This window comes from Ailuropoda melanoleuca, chromosome 5 (genome assembly GCF_002007445.2).
Source record: "Ailuropoda melanoleuca isolate Jingjing chromosome 5, ASM200744v2, whole genome shotgun sequence".
Taxonomy (NCBI): Eukaryota; Metazoa; Chordata; class Mammalia; order Carnivora; family Ursidae; genus Ailuropoda; species Ailuropoda melanoleuca.
In genome coordinates, this window is record NC_048222.1 from 49,454,759 (window position 1) to 49,472,752 (window position 17,994).

Sequence of the window (17,994 nt, forward strand, 5' to 3'; positions counted from 1 at the left end):
CTAAGTAGCCTTCCTCCACAAGGAATCTTGATAGCACTGCAGGCTGCGAGTTGAGCTGTCTTGACCACTTTTATCTTGACGTCAACTCTTATTCTTCTACTCTAAGCGTACTCTGGGTTACCTCAATCAAATACTCCATCTACTTCAACAAAACTCCCAAACTAATCATTAAAAAAATAAGCAGTTACAAGGCTCCAAGAAAAAGAAAAAAAACCAAACTTGCTAACCCTTGTTACCTGCACTGGGAAGCTAATTTATGTTCTAATTCAAAAACTGGCAAGGTGTGGCCTGTTGGTCAAATCTGGTCCTGGTATTAAGAAGCTCTTTCTTTCTTTCTTTCTTTTTTTTAATAAATGAAGTTTTATTGGAACACAGCCACACCCACTTGTTTTCATAATCTCTATGGCTGCTTTCATGTTACAATGTTAGAGTTAAGTAGCTGTGACAGAGATCATACAGCCTTCAAAGCTGAAAATATTCACTTATCTGGCCTTTTACAGAAGTATGCTGATCTTTCTTCTAAATGCTAGGAGAGAAAGCAGTATCATATTTAAAACCTGCAATTAGGATGGTGACCTACAGTAAATGCCCATGAGAACAAAAATTTTATTTGAATGTTCTCTGGAATTCCTGAAATGGTATTTGTTTATTAGAATTAATTCTATTCTCTGCAGAAAATAAATGGAATGATCAAAATTACATATTTTAGAGAGAAACTGACCTTACAAATTCTACATGATGATACAAAATTGTTGATAAACTGGTATTTCTGTAGTTACTTCGTAATTTTGGCCACGTAACCTCCATTTTTAGACACATTTAAAACAAATACTAATTTATGTTAATAAAAAGGAAAAGTATAAAAACTACCAGAAAGTCAAACAGGACCAAAAAGGAAAAGTGATTCCAGAATGTAAAATTGTGTCATTTCTTAGTCAACATCTGTTAGAATACAGAGGGGCCAGAGGGAATAATAAAAGGAGATTAACTCTGAAGCTGGCTGGTAGGAGCTATAATAATATGCCCCCCCAAAATTATACACCTTCCAATAATATGAAAAGAGTTGATTTCCTATAGGTGGGTACTGGGCGTCTAAGCAGGGGGCTCCTGGCTCTTCAGATGTCATAAGAGCCACCAGGATAAGAATCTTCCTCAGTGGGATGCCTAAGACTTAGCTGGGAGAGTCACTAGCTGACTATGAGCTTCATTTCATTCTATCCTTCGATCTCTCTGCTGAAATTGAGAAGTGAGGACTCACAGCTAAACTGTTCATTTCAGAAGGATGAGAGATGAACAGTGACTCACCTGACAATTTCAGATTATTTCTATCAGTTAATAACTTTTGTATTTTGAGGGTAAGGCTGCCAGAAACATCTGTGGCTCCACCTCCACTACCAACTGTGTCTGGATGGGGTGGATACAACAGCAGGTGCTGTCTGGCCAACTTTCACCAGCTCAATGTCCTCCAAGAAGGTTGTAAGAACTGGAGAGAGGACCGCGGCAGACACGCTGAGCAACAGCGCGGGCTTAGACTGCTGCTCAGACTAAGCCAGACGCGCCTCCTGCTGAGAAGACTTTTTTCTAGACTACTTTTCTTTTTTTTTCCCTTTTAAAATAAGAATACTTCTGGCAGCCTTTTTGTTGATGCTCTGAAGTAGGCAGCATATTCCTAGAGGATATAATGGAAGCTACTTTTTTAATTAAAGGCTTCAGGGCAATATCTAATGAAACAATTTTTCCCTCCACAAGTCCTAAAATACACCAGATTTCTACATGGGTTTGTAGGACTGGATTTTGAAGTCTCTTTCCAACTCATATGCAAAGTTCATAAAAACAACCTTCCGAAGACAGAGTTCCATTTTATGTAAACTCTACATTTAATTGGGAGGAGCCACAGCTCTATCAAATATTGTATAGGAGCAGTGAGCTATTAACAGGGAAGAATTAAAAAAACGATTAGGAGGTGAAGGAATAACTTCAGACAAACCTGGGATGCAAATAGATTGATTTTCAAGTCATTCTTCCTAATAAGCATAAGCAGTTATTTCAACAAAACAATTAATAATTATTTGGCATTCTACATTTATATTTGCAACAAATGCTATCTTATTACACTACTGATATTTTATTATTACTACTAACAGTGATAATAACCCCTTATATTTCTATGACTTTCATAATTTTAAATGTTTTCACACTTTATTAGCTTCCTGAAAGCAACAAAAATTTAGAAGGAGCCTGAATTTCAAGATCTTTTGACACTGAAAAAAAACCCCCCAAACTGGTTGTTAAGATATGCAGACATCTAATGTCACCATGTTGACAAAAACACTGTACTCAGGAAACTAGGCAGCCGTGTTTGATGTTTACTTCAGCTGCTCCAAAATGAATATAAATGGCTGTCTGACATGTGAATGTGAAAATCTGGAACCAATCCTATTTTATAGAACACAAGCCTTCAGCATTTGGGGCACCTAATTATTTCGATGATAGGTGAATTTTACCCTTGATCACATGGCTTACAGCTAGAAATTTGTTTCATAGGAGAATATTTCATAGTATGCAATAAATCCTAAAAACAATGCTATAAACATTTGAACACATGGCACCAGTTAAACTGCAGGTTCAAAAAGAGCTTCATTCCTTTAAGAGACAATCTGGACAAAAAATAACATAGGACATACAACAGAATTTTTGATTTGCTGAAAAATTTTACTTTTTCTCTCTAAAGAATTATGTTTTTGAAAAGATGGACTAAATTATTTTAGTCTCTTCAGAAATTAATTGAACACTGTTTCCTTTCATTGTCACTTAAATTACAGCTATTCTTAAAACTACCCATTTTTTTCTTTATTTGGTAATAAAGCTTAAATTTGGACTGGTACAAATAATTTCACATTCCTTCTGCTTTTAAAGGCTGGTTCTGAATTATACTAAACAGGCTTTCTAGACCAGACCCCTTGAAATTCAGTCTTGCTTTACTGTTTTTGCTCTTCAGACTTCCCACACACTATTTCAAGGCAAAACTGTTCTGGCCACACATCCGGGGAAAAAAAAATCTAAGTTTAAACTAAAATTATCTTGTAGAAAGTTTAAGCTCTTTGCACATGATCATATCAGGACTTTAAGGGCCAATGCTCAGCCAATGACCCTGTCCAAAAAGTGTTTTTAAAAAAGAAGGACCCTCACTTCCAAAGATTTCATGAAAAACATTGAGGACTATAGGTTTTAGTGGTTATTACAAAAGAAATGAGCACTATTTTACCATTGAAGCAGATCGACTGCTTGTAACAAGGCTTGATCCACCGTAATTTGAATTGAGGCTTCCAATTGGTGCATTATGGGATGGTCCCAATAAACTGTGTATATCACTGTGACCAGCAGGCAAACTGGTGGACGGTCCCACAGCATGGTTCCGCAGCACATGGATAGCATCATCCAGTCTGTCTAAGCGATCCTCCATTCGAGATTGCTGTCGGGATTGAAAAGACATGGAGGTTACTGCTGGTATCTGTTAAATTATTAAACTGCTATGTTTTCTACTTTGGGATATATGGAAGTCAGCAAGTAAAATGTACTATCAAGTAGCTTCAAAAGCAACTACCTGCACTACAATCAAGAATCAAAGAAAGGATATTTGTTGACTGCAAAATTAACAAAGCTTCAGAATCAAATCACTGCTTCATAAAAATCTATTTACCAATCTACCATGAGGCTATTTCTTTTACCTTCCTACAAAAGTTGAAGGCTATTCTGCTGTGTCTGATAATTACAGGTGATAAAAAAAAGATAACCTGGACTTTAATAATGATCTGTGAAATGTGGGCAATTTAGGGAAGTGTCCTCAAATCCGTCAAGTTTAAGTTGTAATTTTGTTTTAAGTGAATAAAGCATACCTATCTGAAATGGTGAATACATCCAAATATGCTCTTTCACAAAACTGAGGAAATGATATTGTCTGTGGATACACACGTCCCATACACAAACATATTAGAATTTTAAAAATCAAAAGCACATGCCAGTAGAGCTCTTTTAAAAGGAATCATTCTCAATAACATAAAAGAACAAAAGTCTATTCTTACATACTGTACAAAAACAAAAATGGCCATTGTTTGATTTTAAAAGACTTTGGAGTCTGTAGATTTTAAATGGATAATAGGAAGTATAACTAATTGAAACACAAAAAGGCACCATCTAAAAGAAATAGTACCTCACAGACATCCTTTAAGAAGGACATTGCATCTTGCAAATGCTCGTGAAGTTGCTGCTCAACTCGATTTTTCTGGCAAAGTCAAGACAGAACAGGAGGCAAAGCACAGGTTAAGATTAACTCCAAAAGAGATGAGGAAATAGCTGATGTGCATGTCAGCATAACATGTTAGTAAAGTTAACGCGGAGGTCTGCAAGATCTACTTGTATTAAGGTATGAGAAGGCTGGGATTTAACAGCAAAGTTATAAGGTTAGCACCTAAATAGCACACACTGCTTATATTTGCTTGCAAAATATGAGAGAAGAAGACTTTCCTTTCAATTGTTGTTAGTCACAGAAAAAGAACTTTTCTATTTGCAACCTGGAATTACTGAATGATAGCATGACTTAGCATTCCATCAAGTCATCCTTATTTTGTTTTTATAATACTTTGTAATTCTGTGCTAAGCATTGAAAAGCAACAGCAGTTAACATTCTACCACAAATTCTTCGCGCTCAATACCTAGACAGGCTCCTTTATTCTGCTGGCTTATTCGTTTTGTTAAATAACATTTTTGCTTTTACAATTAACACAGTACATTTTTTTTAAAAAAGAAAACATGGGAAATAACATTTTCATGAAAAATATAATTGATAATTACATTTTAAACTTTTAATGGAAATGTAATAAACCATATACAGAATAGTCACATGAGAAAGAGTAAAATACATCGTTTTCCACTGTTGGACTAATTTTTTTCCTTTTACTTGGTCTCTGTGCCTTTTTGTTTGTTTGTTTCCTCTTACATGTACACATAAAAGTACAGAAGAATTAAACTCTAGATTTATCAAGCAAAAATCCCATAACTTTATTTTAACACCAGCTGTCCCGAGACCAGAAGCCTGAGGACCCAAAGAACAGATGGCAAAAGGCACACCCAGTGTATCTTATATTGTTAAACTACATCAGGCCATTTGTTAGCAAAGAATTCGTGTGTAATGCTATCCTACTGTTTTTTCACTGTTATTCAAGATTTACTGAAAAAATGTACTCCGCGCTATCAGATAAAAGTGACCTGTATATTCCTAAGAGGCTCTTACCAGGGAGTGCAGTGAGTTTTCATAGCTTGGGGATGAAGGAGCTTGCCCTCCAGGTCTGGGCCACTGACTGGTACCTGTTAAAACAAAACACAAAAGCACACACATACCTTGGTTAACTCAATGATCTTGATAATGTTCTGAAAGAAAGGGTAACGATATTCTGTAGCTGTGTATAAACTTACGTAAGCAATTTGTTCAGTCTTCAGCGTAGTATTGGCTACTTGTAAGAGCAACGTGTTAAAAAAAATACTTTTTCACTATTAATACAACAGTGTAGGGAGTTGGAAAAAAACTATACTTTAAAAAATAACTTCTTTTTCAAAATTTGTATCAGTTATTATTAATACCTCTGTTATTCTGTAACCAAAAAAAGCAGAAACGGAGACATGAATACAGAGAACTGGTGGTTGGCAGAGGGAGGAGGGGTGGGGGGAAGGAAAAAGTGGGTGAAGGAGTGGGAATTGCAGGCTTCCAGTTATGGAATGAATAAATTGGGGTTGCAGGCACAGCACAGAGAATGTAGTCGGTGGTATTGTAATAGTGCTGTATGGTGACAGATGGTAGCGGAACTTGTGAGCACCGCGCAGCACAGCATATAGAGTGGCTGAGTCACCGTGCTGTTGTTAACGCTGTGTGTCAACTATACCTCAAAAAACCAAACAAAACCAAAAAATAAATAAACAACAAAACCCCAGAACTACTTTTATGTTTGCATATTCTTCACACTTTGTCCATAAGCACACATTATCTTAAGAAAATGTACTTAAAATATATGTAATTTAAAATTCTGATCCTCGCTCATGGCTTTACATGGTCCTTACGATAATGTTATTAATGACTATGTTAATATTCACCTGGTTCTCTAGATCATAATTTACTTAGCCACCATTATTATCTCACTGTTGGATGTTTTGGTTGCTTTCAGTTAGCTATCACAAATAATATCTAAATATTACCATATTGTGAATTGTAAATATTGTTATTATCTTTTTGGGAACACATCTGAGGATAAACAGCATTTCTTTCTTTCTTTTTTTTTTTTTAAACTGGAGCCCAACATGGGGCTTGAACTCATGACCCTGAGATCAAGAACTGAGCTGAAATCAAGAGTCAGATGCTTAACTGACTGAGCCACCTAGGCACCCCAAGGATAAACAGCATTTCTGAATTAAAAGGTATAAATATGTTTATGAGCCTTAATTCACAAAGCCAAATTGCTTCCTGAAGTGTCTTATTAACTTGTGCCATTAAGTTAGACACAAATGCACCAATTTCAAATGCCTGCAAATACATTTAAGATTTTCTATTAAACATTTCCTCAGTATAATTTACACCAAAACACATTATTTAATCTGGAAAATATCATTACGAGAATTGTTAAACATTGTTTACTCTTCAACTTCAGAAAAGTAGCAGTATAATAACATAAAAGAGAAAAAAGAAGGTCAGAGTAGAAAAAATAAAAAGGAAAAAACTATAAAAAATGAAAGGGTTAATTCATCCATATATTGGGGAGAATGCAGTGTTTAAATGGTCATGCCAAAATAGCTTAAAAAAAAAAAGACAACACAACTGATCAAAAATCGTATTTCGTGATTGTGCATTTGGAAATAAATTATTTAGAGAAAATAATGAAAACCACTCAATTAAATTGATATTATTGTCCTTAATAAAAGCTTCAGTGACAACCTGAGTTATATTAGAAATCCGAAGTTGGAGAACTCGAAGGTTCAATTTGTTTCATTTACCGATAAATGAAGTTTTAACCGAGTTCCACCAAGCCTGTTGTTGCAGATTATTTGCTACATTTAGAAAACACTGAAAACTTACGGTATATAGTAACTATTATAGTTCACTTTAGTCCAATAACCTAGTAATTGTATTCCCATCAATCATACATATTTTGCAAGTTGAAAAGTTGGACAGACTCTTAATCTGACTGTATTTCACAATTAAATGCATACTGTTGTGACTACATAGAAAAAATTTAGACACTAATATTGTAAGAAAAAACATGTTAATACACTTCATCAGCTAACAATTTTTTTTTACTTGTAAGCAAATCACAATATTTTGAGGACCATTAAAAGTTTCCTGCTAGACATACAAAATTAATCCTAATTCAACTACACAAATTATGGACAATCTAAAATTGCACATTGAAACAGAAGTTTGTCAACTAGTTACAAGTAGAATTCAGCAACCAGAGAAACCCAGTAACTGACTATCTGAAGAACTCATATAAACAGCATTTCTGTTCAGTCCACACCCTACCACTGATTTTAATGCATTAGTGTGTTCCAAGCACTGATGGAAAATTAAGAATTTTATGTGAATAAGAGGTTAATCATAATCCATTTTGAAAAAGACCCCAAATTATTTTGAAAGTAGTTTCTTTTAATGTTTACAGTATTTTATTTTCAGACATTTTGCTCCATCTTTCCCATTTCCCTTTGGGTGATCAGCCTGTCATCAAATTACTTAATCTGTATGGGTTATTAATACAAGTTTTATAAAACACCTCAGGATTGTTAGCATGCATCTGCTTGGCAAAACAGGCATTGTTGTGATTCTTCAACTAGGTTAGTACTGAGGAATGAGATGTGCAATGAGTTACTTAGGTAAGAAAACACCTTCACTTATAATTTTTTGATAGTGATATGAAGAAACCATGCTAAGGTCTATATCCAAAATGTAATTCATTAAACTGGAAAAATACACACACACTCAAACCTGTTTTGTTTTTGTTATAAATTGGGCTGCCCCAGTGTGACGTACTTGGTTAAAACAGAATATTAACATGCTTAAATCACTGATACCTGTTTGAACTTCATAGAAATGCCAAGTTACAGTTCATGGACAGAGTTCCTTGAACCCCAGTTAGTCCTTTCAAAGATTCATGCTATTAGTCACAAACGGGATGACTGGATAGATGGAGTTAGTTAAGTAGAAGTCAATCCTATAGCTGATGTTGGTATCTCTCTAGCTTGTTATCATCAACTATAGCATTAGTACACAAATATGGAAGAGAATAGGGTATTTCCTGTCTTCTTTCCCTGTCACCTGATATCTGGTGTAGAAATATCTACTGACTTGGGGCTTATCCTTTTCTTCTATTAGATAAGCACAAGCTTTCAACTGTTTTTGTAGTTAACAATTTCTATAATTACCTGGGCCTTTTAATAAGGATCATCCCAAAGAGCTAGTTCTTATTCAAGAAGGATTATAAATAAACTTACCTGCTATTAAAATGTAATGACCATTTCCAAAAAACAAGCTAGCTAGCTGATTAGAATAGGAGAACTGAATTATTTGGCTAGAAAATGTGGACAGGCTTTTTTTGATCACTAAATCCAAAATCCACCTAGTGTTTCTGATCTGCTCTTACTCTGAGTGAAACTTAAAGTTAACTGGTTAATAAATTTAGAGACTAGATACCAACATATTGAATGGGTGAAAGAAATTCTTAGGACCATTTATCACGCATTTTCTTATTTTGTTAGTTGCTTCCCTTTGTAATCTCACCTTAAACTCAAACTTTCATGAGATCCCTCTTACTTGGAAAAGGTTGGATAATCCTTAATGTAGCACTGAATGCTCTGCTTTCCATAATCTGGCTCCAGCCAACCTTTGCATCTTAGTGTTTCATACTTCCATATGTGAAGAGTTCATAGTCAGTCATCCCCATGGCTCTCGATGAAGAAGTCACGTGCTTTCTTGCATCTGGATCTTTGTTACACTCTCCCCTTTAGACCCAGACTCCTTCTCCTCCTTTTAAAGTCCTGCTCTCTTCATGAAGTTTATCCTGACCACTCTAGCTTAGAATGTATCTGATGGCTGTATTTTTATGCATGTTTATCTTTTATTTTCTCAGCTAAACTGAAAACCTGCTCAAGTCAGATAAATGCCTAACACCAGCACACTGATGGATGATAAGAATTAATATCTCATTGATTAACCTAGCCCAAACTAAGGAATCCTTTCTTCCTTCTCTTCCTATTTCTATTGTAAATGTTCTTAGTATTGCTACTGAGCAATTATTAAACCTTTATTTATATTCCAGAAAGAGGTAAAGAAAGGCAAAACATGGTTTTGCTTCTCTGCTTTCCAAGTTCCCTTAGTAAACACATCCTTTTAAATACTTGTCCTTTCCCAAACGGCAACTGTAATAGACATAGTCATCTCTTCTACCTTGCTGCCAGAGCCCTGATTTTGTTCAGAAGTGGGGTGGGGTATCTATCCTTTCTTGGTGTGAACCAGAAAAGAGTAACTCTATCCTTAGCTCTTGGGGTAAATCCTAATGTCTAAGATAAAACATGGTAGTCCCATCTCTGTTTTGAGCAGGTGTGTTAGGGGCCCAATGCTGGCCAAGGACTCACGAGGGCCAATCTGTTGAAGAAGCTTCTGAAAAAGATTCTTAAAATACAAGGAAAAGATGGTCCTTTTTCTTCTACCGAACACTGTTTTGTCCACACATGGTACCTTGAACTGCGGACTGTCCACATATGGTACCTTGCCATCAGCCTGAGAAGAACTGCAAAGTAACAGAGCAAGAGCTCTGACATACCAGGGTCCAGGAACTCGCCCTGCTATCGGCCTCTTGTTGTACAAGGTAAGCACTCCCCTTGTTATTTAATTAAAGCCAATCAAGACACGAGTTTCTCCTAAAGCCTCCTGACTGATACAGTATCACCATCCCAGAAGTTCCTCATAAGCACACTCTTGGTAGAAATACATGTTCTTGGCCGGAGAAGTTCCTAAGGAAAATAAGTGCAACTTAAACAAGAATGATGGTTGCCTTAGGAGACACCTATGTGGCTCTTCATCTGTGTATCTATCCTCAACAGCCTGGGCCAGTCTGACTGATGCTCAGGCACAGAGAATAGGACAAGCGTAGAGAGCACACAGTGGGGTAAAATTTTTTACTCTAGATAACAGGCCACTACAATACAAGGTACTAACTTATTTCCACATATTATAATAGAAGCTCTGGTTTGCTCCATCTTTTTCATTTTTCCTTCGCTGTGAGTAATTTATCACATTGCGCTTTCCTTTTTCCTTCTCCTTTTACATTTCTGCCAATTTAGGGTGTGTGTATATGTATGTGTGTGGTGACAGGATGGAAATACTAGATAGAGGAGATGGGAGAGATGCACTTGCATAAAATCAGTCTGATGTGCTGTTTCAGTAGAAATATATGAAAGAAGGAAAGAATTTTTCTTCGATTATGACTGCAGAATTGAAAAAGAACCTATTAATACCTTCATTACACACTACAACAGACCATAGATTTTCATTAATCAGCTGAATTAAAGGGGGGAAAAAAGATATCACCTATTCAACATCAAACAAAGACGGAGGAGGAAATGTGACATTTTACTTTGGACCATTATTTTTTGAAAAATGTCTAAGTCTCTGATTCTCCATTTTAGTCATGTCCCCTCATAAATGCTAAACTCCTCTGCTCCCTGACTTCCCACTCAGTATTAATAAAAACCAAAGGACACTTTTACAGCTCACTGGGCAGAGGAGGTGAGGAGGTGGGAACACATAGTAAGGACTGATATTCTCATCTCTGATGAGAAAGGGAAACAGGCCGTGGCAAAAATGACACTGATAATTTCAGTAAAACTGTGCCAGAAGGGTGAGTAGGGTTAAAGTTACATCATTCTTCCTGTAATTTCAGCTCTCTGTTAAATAACAACTTTAAGTCAATGGGTCTTTCATAGTCCTGTCTATGTGGGGAACAGCTGTTCAACTTTTACTAGACAGCTGAAGCCATGGTGTCTGAGACAGTGGCAGAACCCACTAAGAGCCGAGAGCAGCTGCCAGCAGTTCATCATCTCCACACTGGAATGCTTCTCAGCAGAGTCACAAAGCACAGGTGATAGCCAGGGCTCTGACAGACCAGAAACCTTCAACAATGCAAAAAGGTTCAACAACAGCAAAGCCACATGGACTTAATTAATGACCTGATCAGAAAAAGAATCAATTCTGGAGGAATAAGGCAATTTTTACCCAGTTGCCTAATGTCTTTTCCTCAGAATTAATATATTTCTTCTTTAGTATGTTTTTTTCTCAAACAGTGCTCAGAAAAATATAATTCAAGTTTTAAAATTACTGCTTAATAAACAGTAAGCATTTTCCTATAATTTTTTTTATTCCTAATATCTAAAAATTCCTATTTACAATAACAACAACTGTACCTCAACAAGTTTAAACTGTAGGACAGTAACTGGAACTTGTTATAGCAAATGCAGAAAAAAACAGGAAAAAAATACATCTAAAACGGTTCTCTAACTCTACTAACAATATTCATCCATTCACAGACTTCTTTTCCTTAGCAAAAAGCTACATTATTCCCAAGAATTTATATATATGAAATAATAACTTAGTGGACCTAAAAATAAAGACAAACTAGTAGAAACTTATTCATTTCTGAGTCTTACACATGGTACATGGAAAAGGCAGAGAACAAGAAAGAAGTTACATGTAACTTCTAAATAGGGTATTCTGTTTACTTTCTATGTTACCTTACCAAAAATTTTGATTTATCTCCTTCTCTATTTTGCTTTCATCCCAATTGTCTAGCCTTATTTTTATCCTGTTATAACAACTGTTCTTAGAAATTATACCAAATTAAGAATCTGAAAAGAGTAATTCAGAACTGGCAAATATTTCAATCTCAACTAGAACAAGAGGAAGGCTCTGTTTACATGTTTTCTCAAAATTCAGATAATTTTTCATGAATTTTTACTAGATTTTATTGGAAAATAAACAAAGTTCAAATATTTCAGAGCAGTCCCATATATGTTTTTAAGTCAACAGATAAAACAGAAGCCTACCTGTGAGAGGTGAGGGTGATCCAACTGGTGTTGATGGATTTGATGGAAAACTACTGCTGGTATGGTCAGGAGAATAAATCTAACCAGAAAACAAAATATACATGTATCAATATGTGACAACAACAAAAACAGAAATCCATTTGCATGGAGTTATTTTTATAATCTAAGTTGCCACCCCTAAAACTCAGAGTGAAAAACAGGTTTCATCAATTTAGGACTATTTTATTACATGAAGGCTATATATAGTTTGAAAACTAGGATTAAAGGGTGCTTGAGTGGTTCAGTCAGTTAAGCATCTGCCTTCGGCTCAGGTCATGATCCCAGGGTCCTGTTTCTCCCTCTCCTGCTCCCCCTTGCTAGTGCACGCTCTCTCTCTGTCAAAAAAATATTTAAAAAAATTAAAAAAGGACATTGACAAAAAAAACAAAAACAAAAACAAAAAAAACCTAGGATGGAAAAGTGTCATATATATTCTAGAGGCTCCTAGCTGGCTCAATCACTAGAGCATGTGACTCTCATGAGTTTGGGCCCCACGTTGGACACAGAGACTATTTAAAAAAAAAGTATCTTATGTATTCTAATAATGAGAGGAATAAAATAGATCATATCTATTTCTTAATTATCCCAGTGGAAAATTACTTAGGTTTCTGTTAGAACAAAAAAGAGAAATTACTATAGAGTTAACAGACCTAAATTCCTTTTTTTTTTTTTTTAAGATTTTATTTATTTATTTGAGAGACAGAGAGAATGAGAGACAGCATAAAAGGGGGGAGGGTCAGAGGGAGAAGTAGACTCCCTAGTGAAGGGAGCCCGATGTGGAACTTGATCCCAGGACTCCAGGATCATGACCTGAGCCGAAGGCAGTTGCTTAACCGACTGGGCCACCCAGGTGCCCCTACAGTTAACACATCTAATAAACAATTTTTCTTGGGGCGCCTGAGTGCTCAGTTGGTTAAGCATCTGCCTTCGGCTCAGGTTATGATCCCAGGGTCTTGGGATCAAGCCCCACATCAGGCTCCCTGCTCAGTGGAGAGGCTTTTTCTCCCTCTCCCTCTGCTGTGTGCTATCTCTCCATGTCAAATAAATAAATAAAATCTTAACAATCTTTCTTAAATGCATCATCCAAATAAGTGATACTCATTAAAAATAATTATCTCAGGAAACCTATATTTGACAACAGTCTTTAAAAAGTTTTAAACGCCAAAGAAAATAATTTTTTAAAAGTTATTCTTTATTTCTCATTTAAAAAGTTCTCAGTTTGATCAACTACATTTTTAACAAATTTAGCTCCAAATGATGTATCATATAAAATTGAACTTGCTCCCAAAGGGTATTTTGTTACCCTTGAGCAAAGTGGAAGAAACCTTGCCAAGTCCTTCAGAAAATGTTCCCAAAATGATTTGTGGATTTCACCTCCTAAGAGGTCCACTTTATTCATTCATTGAGAGAAAGCACATGCACGAATTGGGGGTGGAGAGGGGCAGAGGAAGAGAATCTTAAGCAGGCTCCATGCCCAGCACAAACCCCTATGTGGGGTCAACGTGTGCTTGATCTCACCACCCTGAGATCATGACCTGAACTAAAATCAAGAGTTGGATGCTTAACCCACTGAGCCACTCGGGAGCTCCTAAGGGGATCCACTTTAAAGAGTATAACATCTGGACGCATAAATTTTGGTATTTTGACTAAAAGTTTTGTTGCAATATTTTGTATTTATTTCAAATTGCTAAAAAAAAATAGTGACAGAGAACAGTGACAAGTTTACCTCATCAGCCATTAAATATTTTAAAAGTCTTTTTAATCTAAGTACTAAGAGTCCCCAGGAAGTTTTCTCTAGGAAATTCTATTTCTAGTCTATGAGAAATGAGCATAATAAACCACCTTCACATCTCAGCACTTAGGGAGGACAAATCAACTTATGTGGATGAACTGTGGTCAAACATTTTAAAAAGGAAAACTATTTGTGAGTGAAAGGAGTCATCCAATAGAAATACCCTTGCTCTGAATAAGCTTAGAGCTCCAATGAATTTAAAGAGGCCCAAATTATGGCAAACAAGGGAGTCTCAGCATTGGTTTTAAAGACAGCCTAATATGCTAAAAAAGCCAGATATTGGGACAGGCTCATGAAAAACAAAATTCCACAAGTCATAATCATTAAACACAACAGCTTTTATTTTTTCAAAAGAAGAAAGCACTAATTGAATTGCAAGCAGCCAGAAAGCCTATTTCCCTTTGACTACAAATGGATATACCTACCTCAAAGAAAATACACCAATTTGTATAATGTTACTAAATTCTAATTGTAAATGCCTTTAATCACCAACTCTCTCCAAACAGCCAGATCTAGAAGTTGTATATTCAAGTTAAAAAGCCATTTTGGGAAAGCAAAACTATCGAGACTTCAAAAGACGTTATGGAAGGACTTAGTAACAGGGAGGGTAGTATGTTGTATTAAGATCAATACTGTTGGGTCTTAAAGTTGTTACCTTGTAAAAAATCAGGATGCACATGTGAAAATGAGCTAAAGGTCACATTTTTAGGAATAACTGATGCTAATTTTTATGAAATATTTCTTAACTATAATATTGGTGAGGGATGGAAAAGTTGGTAACATAGAGGGTGGGTGGATGAGCAGTGAGGAAAGTTTCAGGTTCATGCAAAACTTTATCATCAAGTAGACCAACTAGCTGTCAAGATCAACAGCATCAAAGCACTGGAGAAACAGCATTGCCTTTCTGTCATACCTGCCTGGTTTTGTTGTGTTTCTTCATAGTGCTTACGTTGCTCCTTAACTGTCTAAACTTGTTTACTTGTTTTATTATCTGTCTCTTACCTTTTCCCCCAATAAAATGTATGCTCCAGACGAGCTAGGACTTGGTCTTCTTCAGACAAAATCTGAATTACACAGGATTTGCAGGCGCTTCAGATTCTACAACCACACTCGTAAATACATACTTGTTGAAGGAACGAATGATTACTATCCTTGCGAGAAGCTACTATTTGAGTATTTCTTTTAAATCACTGGATGTAACACTTAGGCTCCGTTTCTCTTTCACGATTCCAGTTTAATGCAGGTTTCCCTCAGAGCTCTAGTGTCAGTTTTCTTTTCTATCTACCTGTGTTTTACCCCTTGGAAATATCATTTCTGAAAGTATCAACCATGACATCTTTGTGAATGACTACTAAGTTGACATTTCTATGCTCATACTTACTGCTTGCTGGACTTCTCCACCTGGACATACTCTTTCACTTCAAGCTCAATATGCCAAGCCAAATTTTATACCACTGTGCCAAGCTTCCTACCCTTCCCATCTCTACTCCTCTGTTTCCTCTAACTTCAGCACCAGCATTCTCATGGTCACCAAATCTACTCTCTCTCTCCCCTCCTACTTCCCCCCTCCACCCTTCCCACCACAGACTCCAATACCTGTGATTCTCTGTTTCTGGGATAGGAACACATCTTTCTCACTGCTGTGACACTACTTTAAAACTTTACTAGAACTGATGGATGGATTATTTAAGTCTTTATGTTTCTAGTTACTCCCTGCTCCTTCTACCCCATATATAATTGCCTGAGCTATTGTCCCTAACCAGGTTTAAACAGTCAAATCCCATGCAGTACACTTCCTGTTGCCTACTAAATAGAACAGAATGACATTTGATGTCTTCCATAATCTGGTCACAAAAATATCTTTCTACCTTATAACCTACTTATAAATATTATGTACCCTATAATCCAAACAAAAGATGTATTTTTTTCATTTTCTGAAGATAGCCTGTCCTTTCAAAATGCCTATTTCTTAATTTCTCCCTGATGGAATTCTACAACACATGATAGCCCAGCTCAAATGTCACCTCCCCATTTACACTCATCTTCACCTCCTTTATAACTGTACTTTTCTTGGGTCTTTTACTTCACAGTATGTTCCACATGATCATTTTTTGCATACCCGTCATATCTTCTCTCCTTGATTTTAAGCTCTTTGAAGGCAGAGACCTTATAATGTTCTACAATGAATCCATCATTACCTATCACTGTCTTATACAAGTAGGTGCTAAATATTTATTTAAAAAAAAACTGGAGTAACTAAACTATACTTGAAATCTGCTATAGCTACTTTTTGATAAAAAGCAAGACTCAATAAATGGTAGTCTTTTTTAGTATTTATGTAATGGGGTTCACTAACAGAAATACCAACGGGGGTTAAAAGATCTTGTTCTAAAGGTGAATTCATTTACAAATCAGTGTTACGGTATTAGTTTGAGAGCAATGATATGGTGATGCTCCACGAATATTTCTGAGAATTAGTGTTGATGTATTAAGCTGTCCATACCACACTGTTAGGCACGCATGAGCTTTTGAGGGTGTAAAACAGACTATCAAGACAATCAAATGAGGGCTTTAAAAAAGTCACTGTAAAAACACATATCAAATATAAAATGTATCAAGTATAAAAATATATAATTTTGGTATTTTTTTCAAAAACAGTTTCTCCATTTGTATAATAAAAGGCATTTTCTCCACTCACCCATCACACTGTCTAGTTCTCCTTTGCCCCAAATTAAAGTGATGACAGACAGAATTGTTATTAATACCTTTCCTGAACTGACAGATAGCCTGGCAAATTATGGGACTTTTGCTTGTCCCTTTTACTTTATAAAAAGAATGTGTACGTGGGGGACGCCTGGGTGGCTCAGTCAGTTAAGCATCTGCCTTCGGCTCAGGTCATGATCCCAGGGTCCTGGGATGGAGTCCCACATCAGGCTCCTTGCTCAGTGGAGAGACTGCTTCTCCCTTTGCCCGCCGCTCCCCCTGCTTGTGTGCTCTCTCTCTTTCTGACAAATACAATCTTTAAAAAAAGAATGGGTACGTGGGGAGAGGAGGAGCAACACAACATTAAAAAAACAGGGTAATACAGCCTTTTAGATCACAGATCATTTCACTAAACTTCACCTCTGTTTGTTTACTCTATCACCAAACCACATACATATTAAACTTATTCTACAGAAATAATTGTTACTTTAAGAAATTCTAAAATTAGATTATTTGACAAAAAACATTCTAAATCAGGATTTCATTACTTCTTGTACTTTCTGACCTTAAAGAACTCCTACACTGATGTATGAAAGAAAAAAAGAAAAGAAAAAAGTCAGTCACTTAAAAAATGGGGATGGGAGTGATTTAGAATGTAAAGCATAAACAAAGTAAGTACTCATTCTGCATGCAGTCCATGGTCCTCATACTGTTAAATGACCAATGATGAATAACTCCCAATACCTTCTGCCAGGCTTAAACGGTAATATGCCTCATTTTACTGCAACAAATGAGGCTCCTCCTCCTATCAGTCATGGTCCATTCCAATCAGCAGGGTGCCAATAAGCCAGAAGCTAATGAAAAGGGCCTCAGACAAAAAAGAAACAATGAAGGGCTCCCAAGCCCAACCTTGGAACTGTGAACCCAATTTTTTAAACACTACAGTGCACATTTCAGTTAATCTTTATTATGCTAATGTTATTGAGTCTAAGGAACAAAGAAACTTATTTCATGAATTACGTTTAAACGTCAACTTCCCTGAATTTTCTTTTCTTTTGTTAGAGACTACTGACCATTTAACTATCCAGATTAAAACACACACACACACACACACACTCTCTCTCTCTCTCTTTCTCTCCCTCCCTTTCTCTCCTTTGCTCAGAGGTAGAAATCAAAACATAAATTATCACAAAGAAGTCTGATATAATCAACAAAGTTAAACAGTCCTCTTGTTTGATCTCCTCTAAATTAAAGACCAAGTGTTTTGATATGGTATTAGGCACTGAAATAAACCAGATGTTTCTTCCTCTATATAACTCTCCATG

The 17,994-nt window shown here is 36.1% G+C and overlaps 1 protein-coding gene across 9 annotated transcripts in view; it reads right to left on the reverse strand.

Annotated features, from left to right (window-relative positions):
• Nucleotides 1-17,994, reverse strand: part of TCF12 (transcription factor 12) — a 353,080-nt gene that overhangs the window by 22,713 nt on the left and 312,373 nt on the right. For 5 of the 9 annotated variants that reach the window (XM_034660929.1, XM_019801206.2, XM_034660928.1 and 2 more), the window contains 4 exons: nt 12,136-12,214; nt 5,291-5,364; nt 4,211-4,282; nt 3,266-3,472 (listed from right to left, as the gene is read on the reverse strand). In XM_034660929.1, coding sequence (XP_034516820.1) covers nt 3,266-3,472; nt 4,211-4,282; nt 5,291-5,364; nt 12,136-12,214 — 432 coding nt within the window. The remainder of the gene's footprint in view (nt 1-3,265; nt 3,473-4,210; nt 4,283-5,290; nt 5,365-12,135; nt 12,215-17,994) is intronic. The other 4 variants (XM_034660930.1, XM_011226806.3, XM_034660931.1 and 1 more) reach the window with 1 other exon arrangement.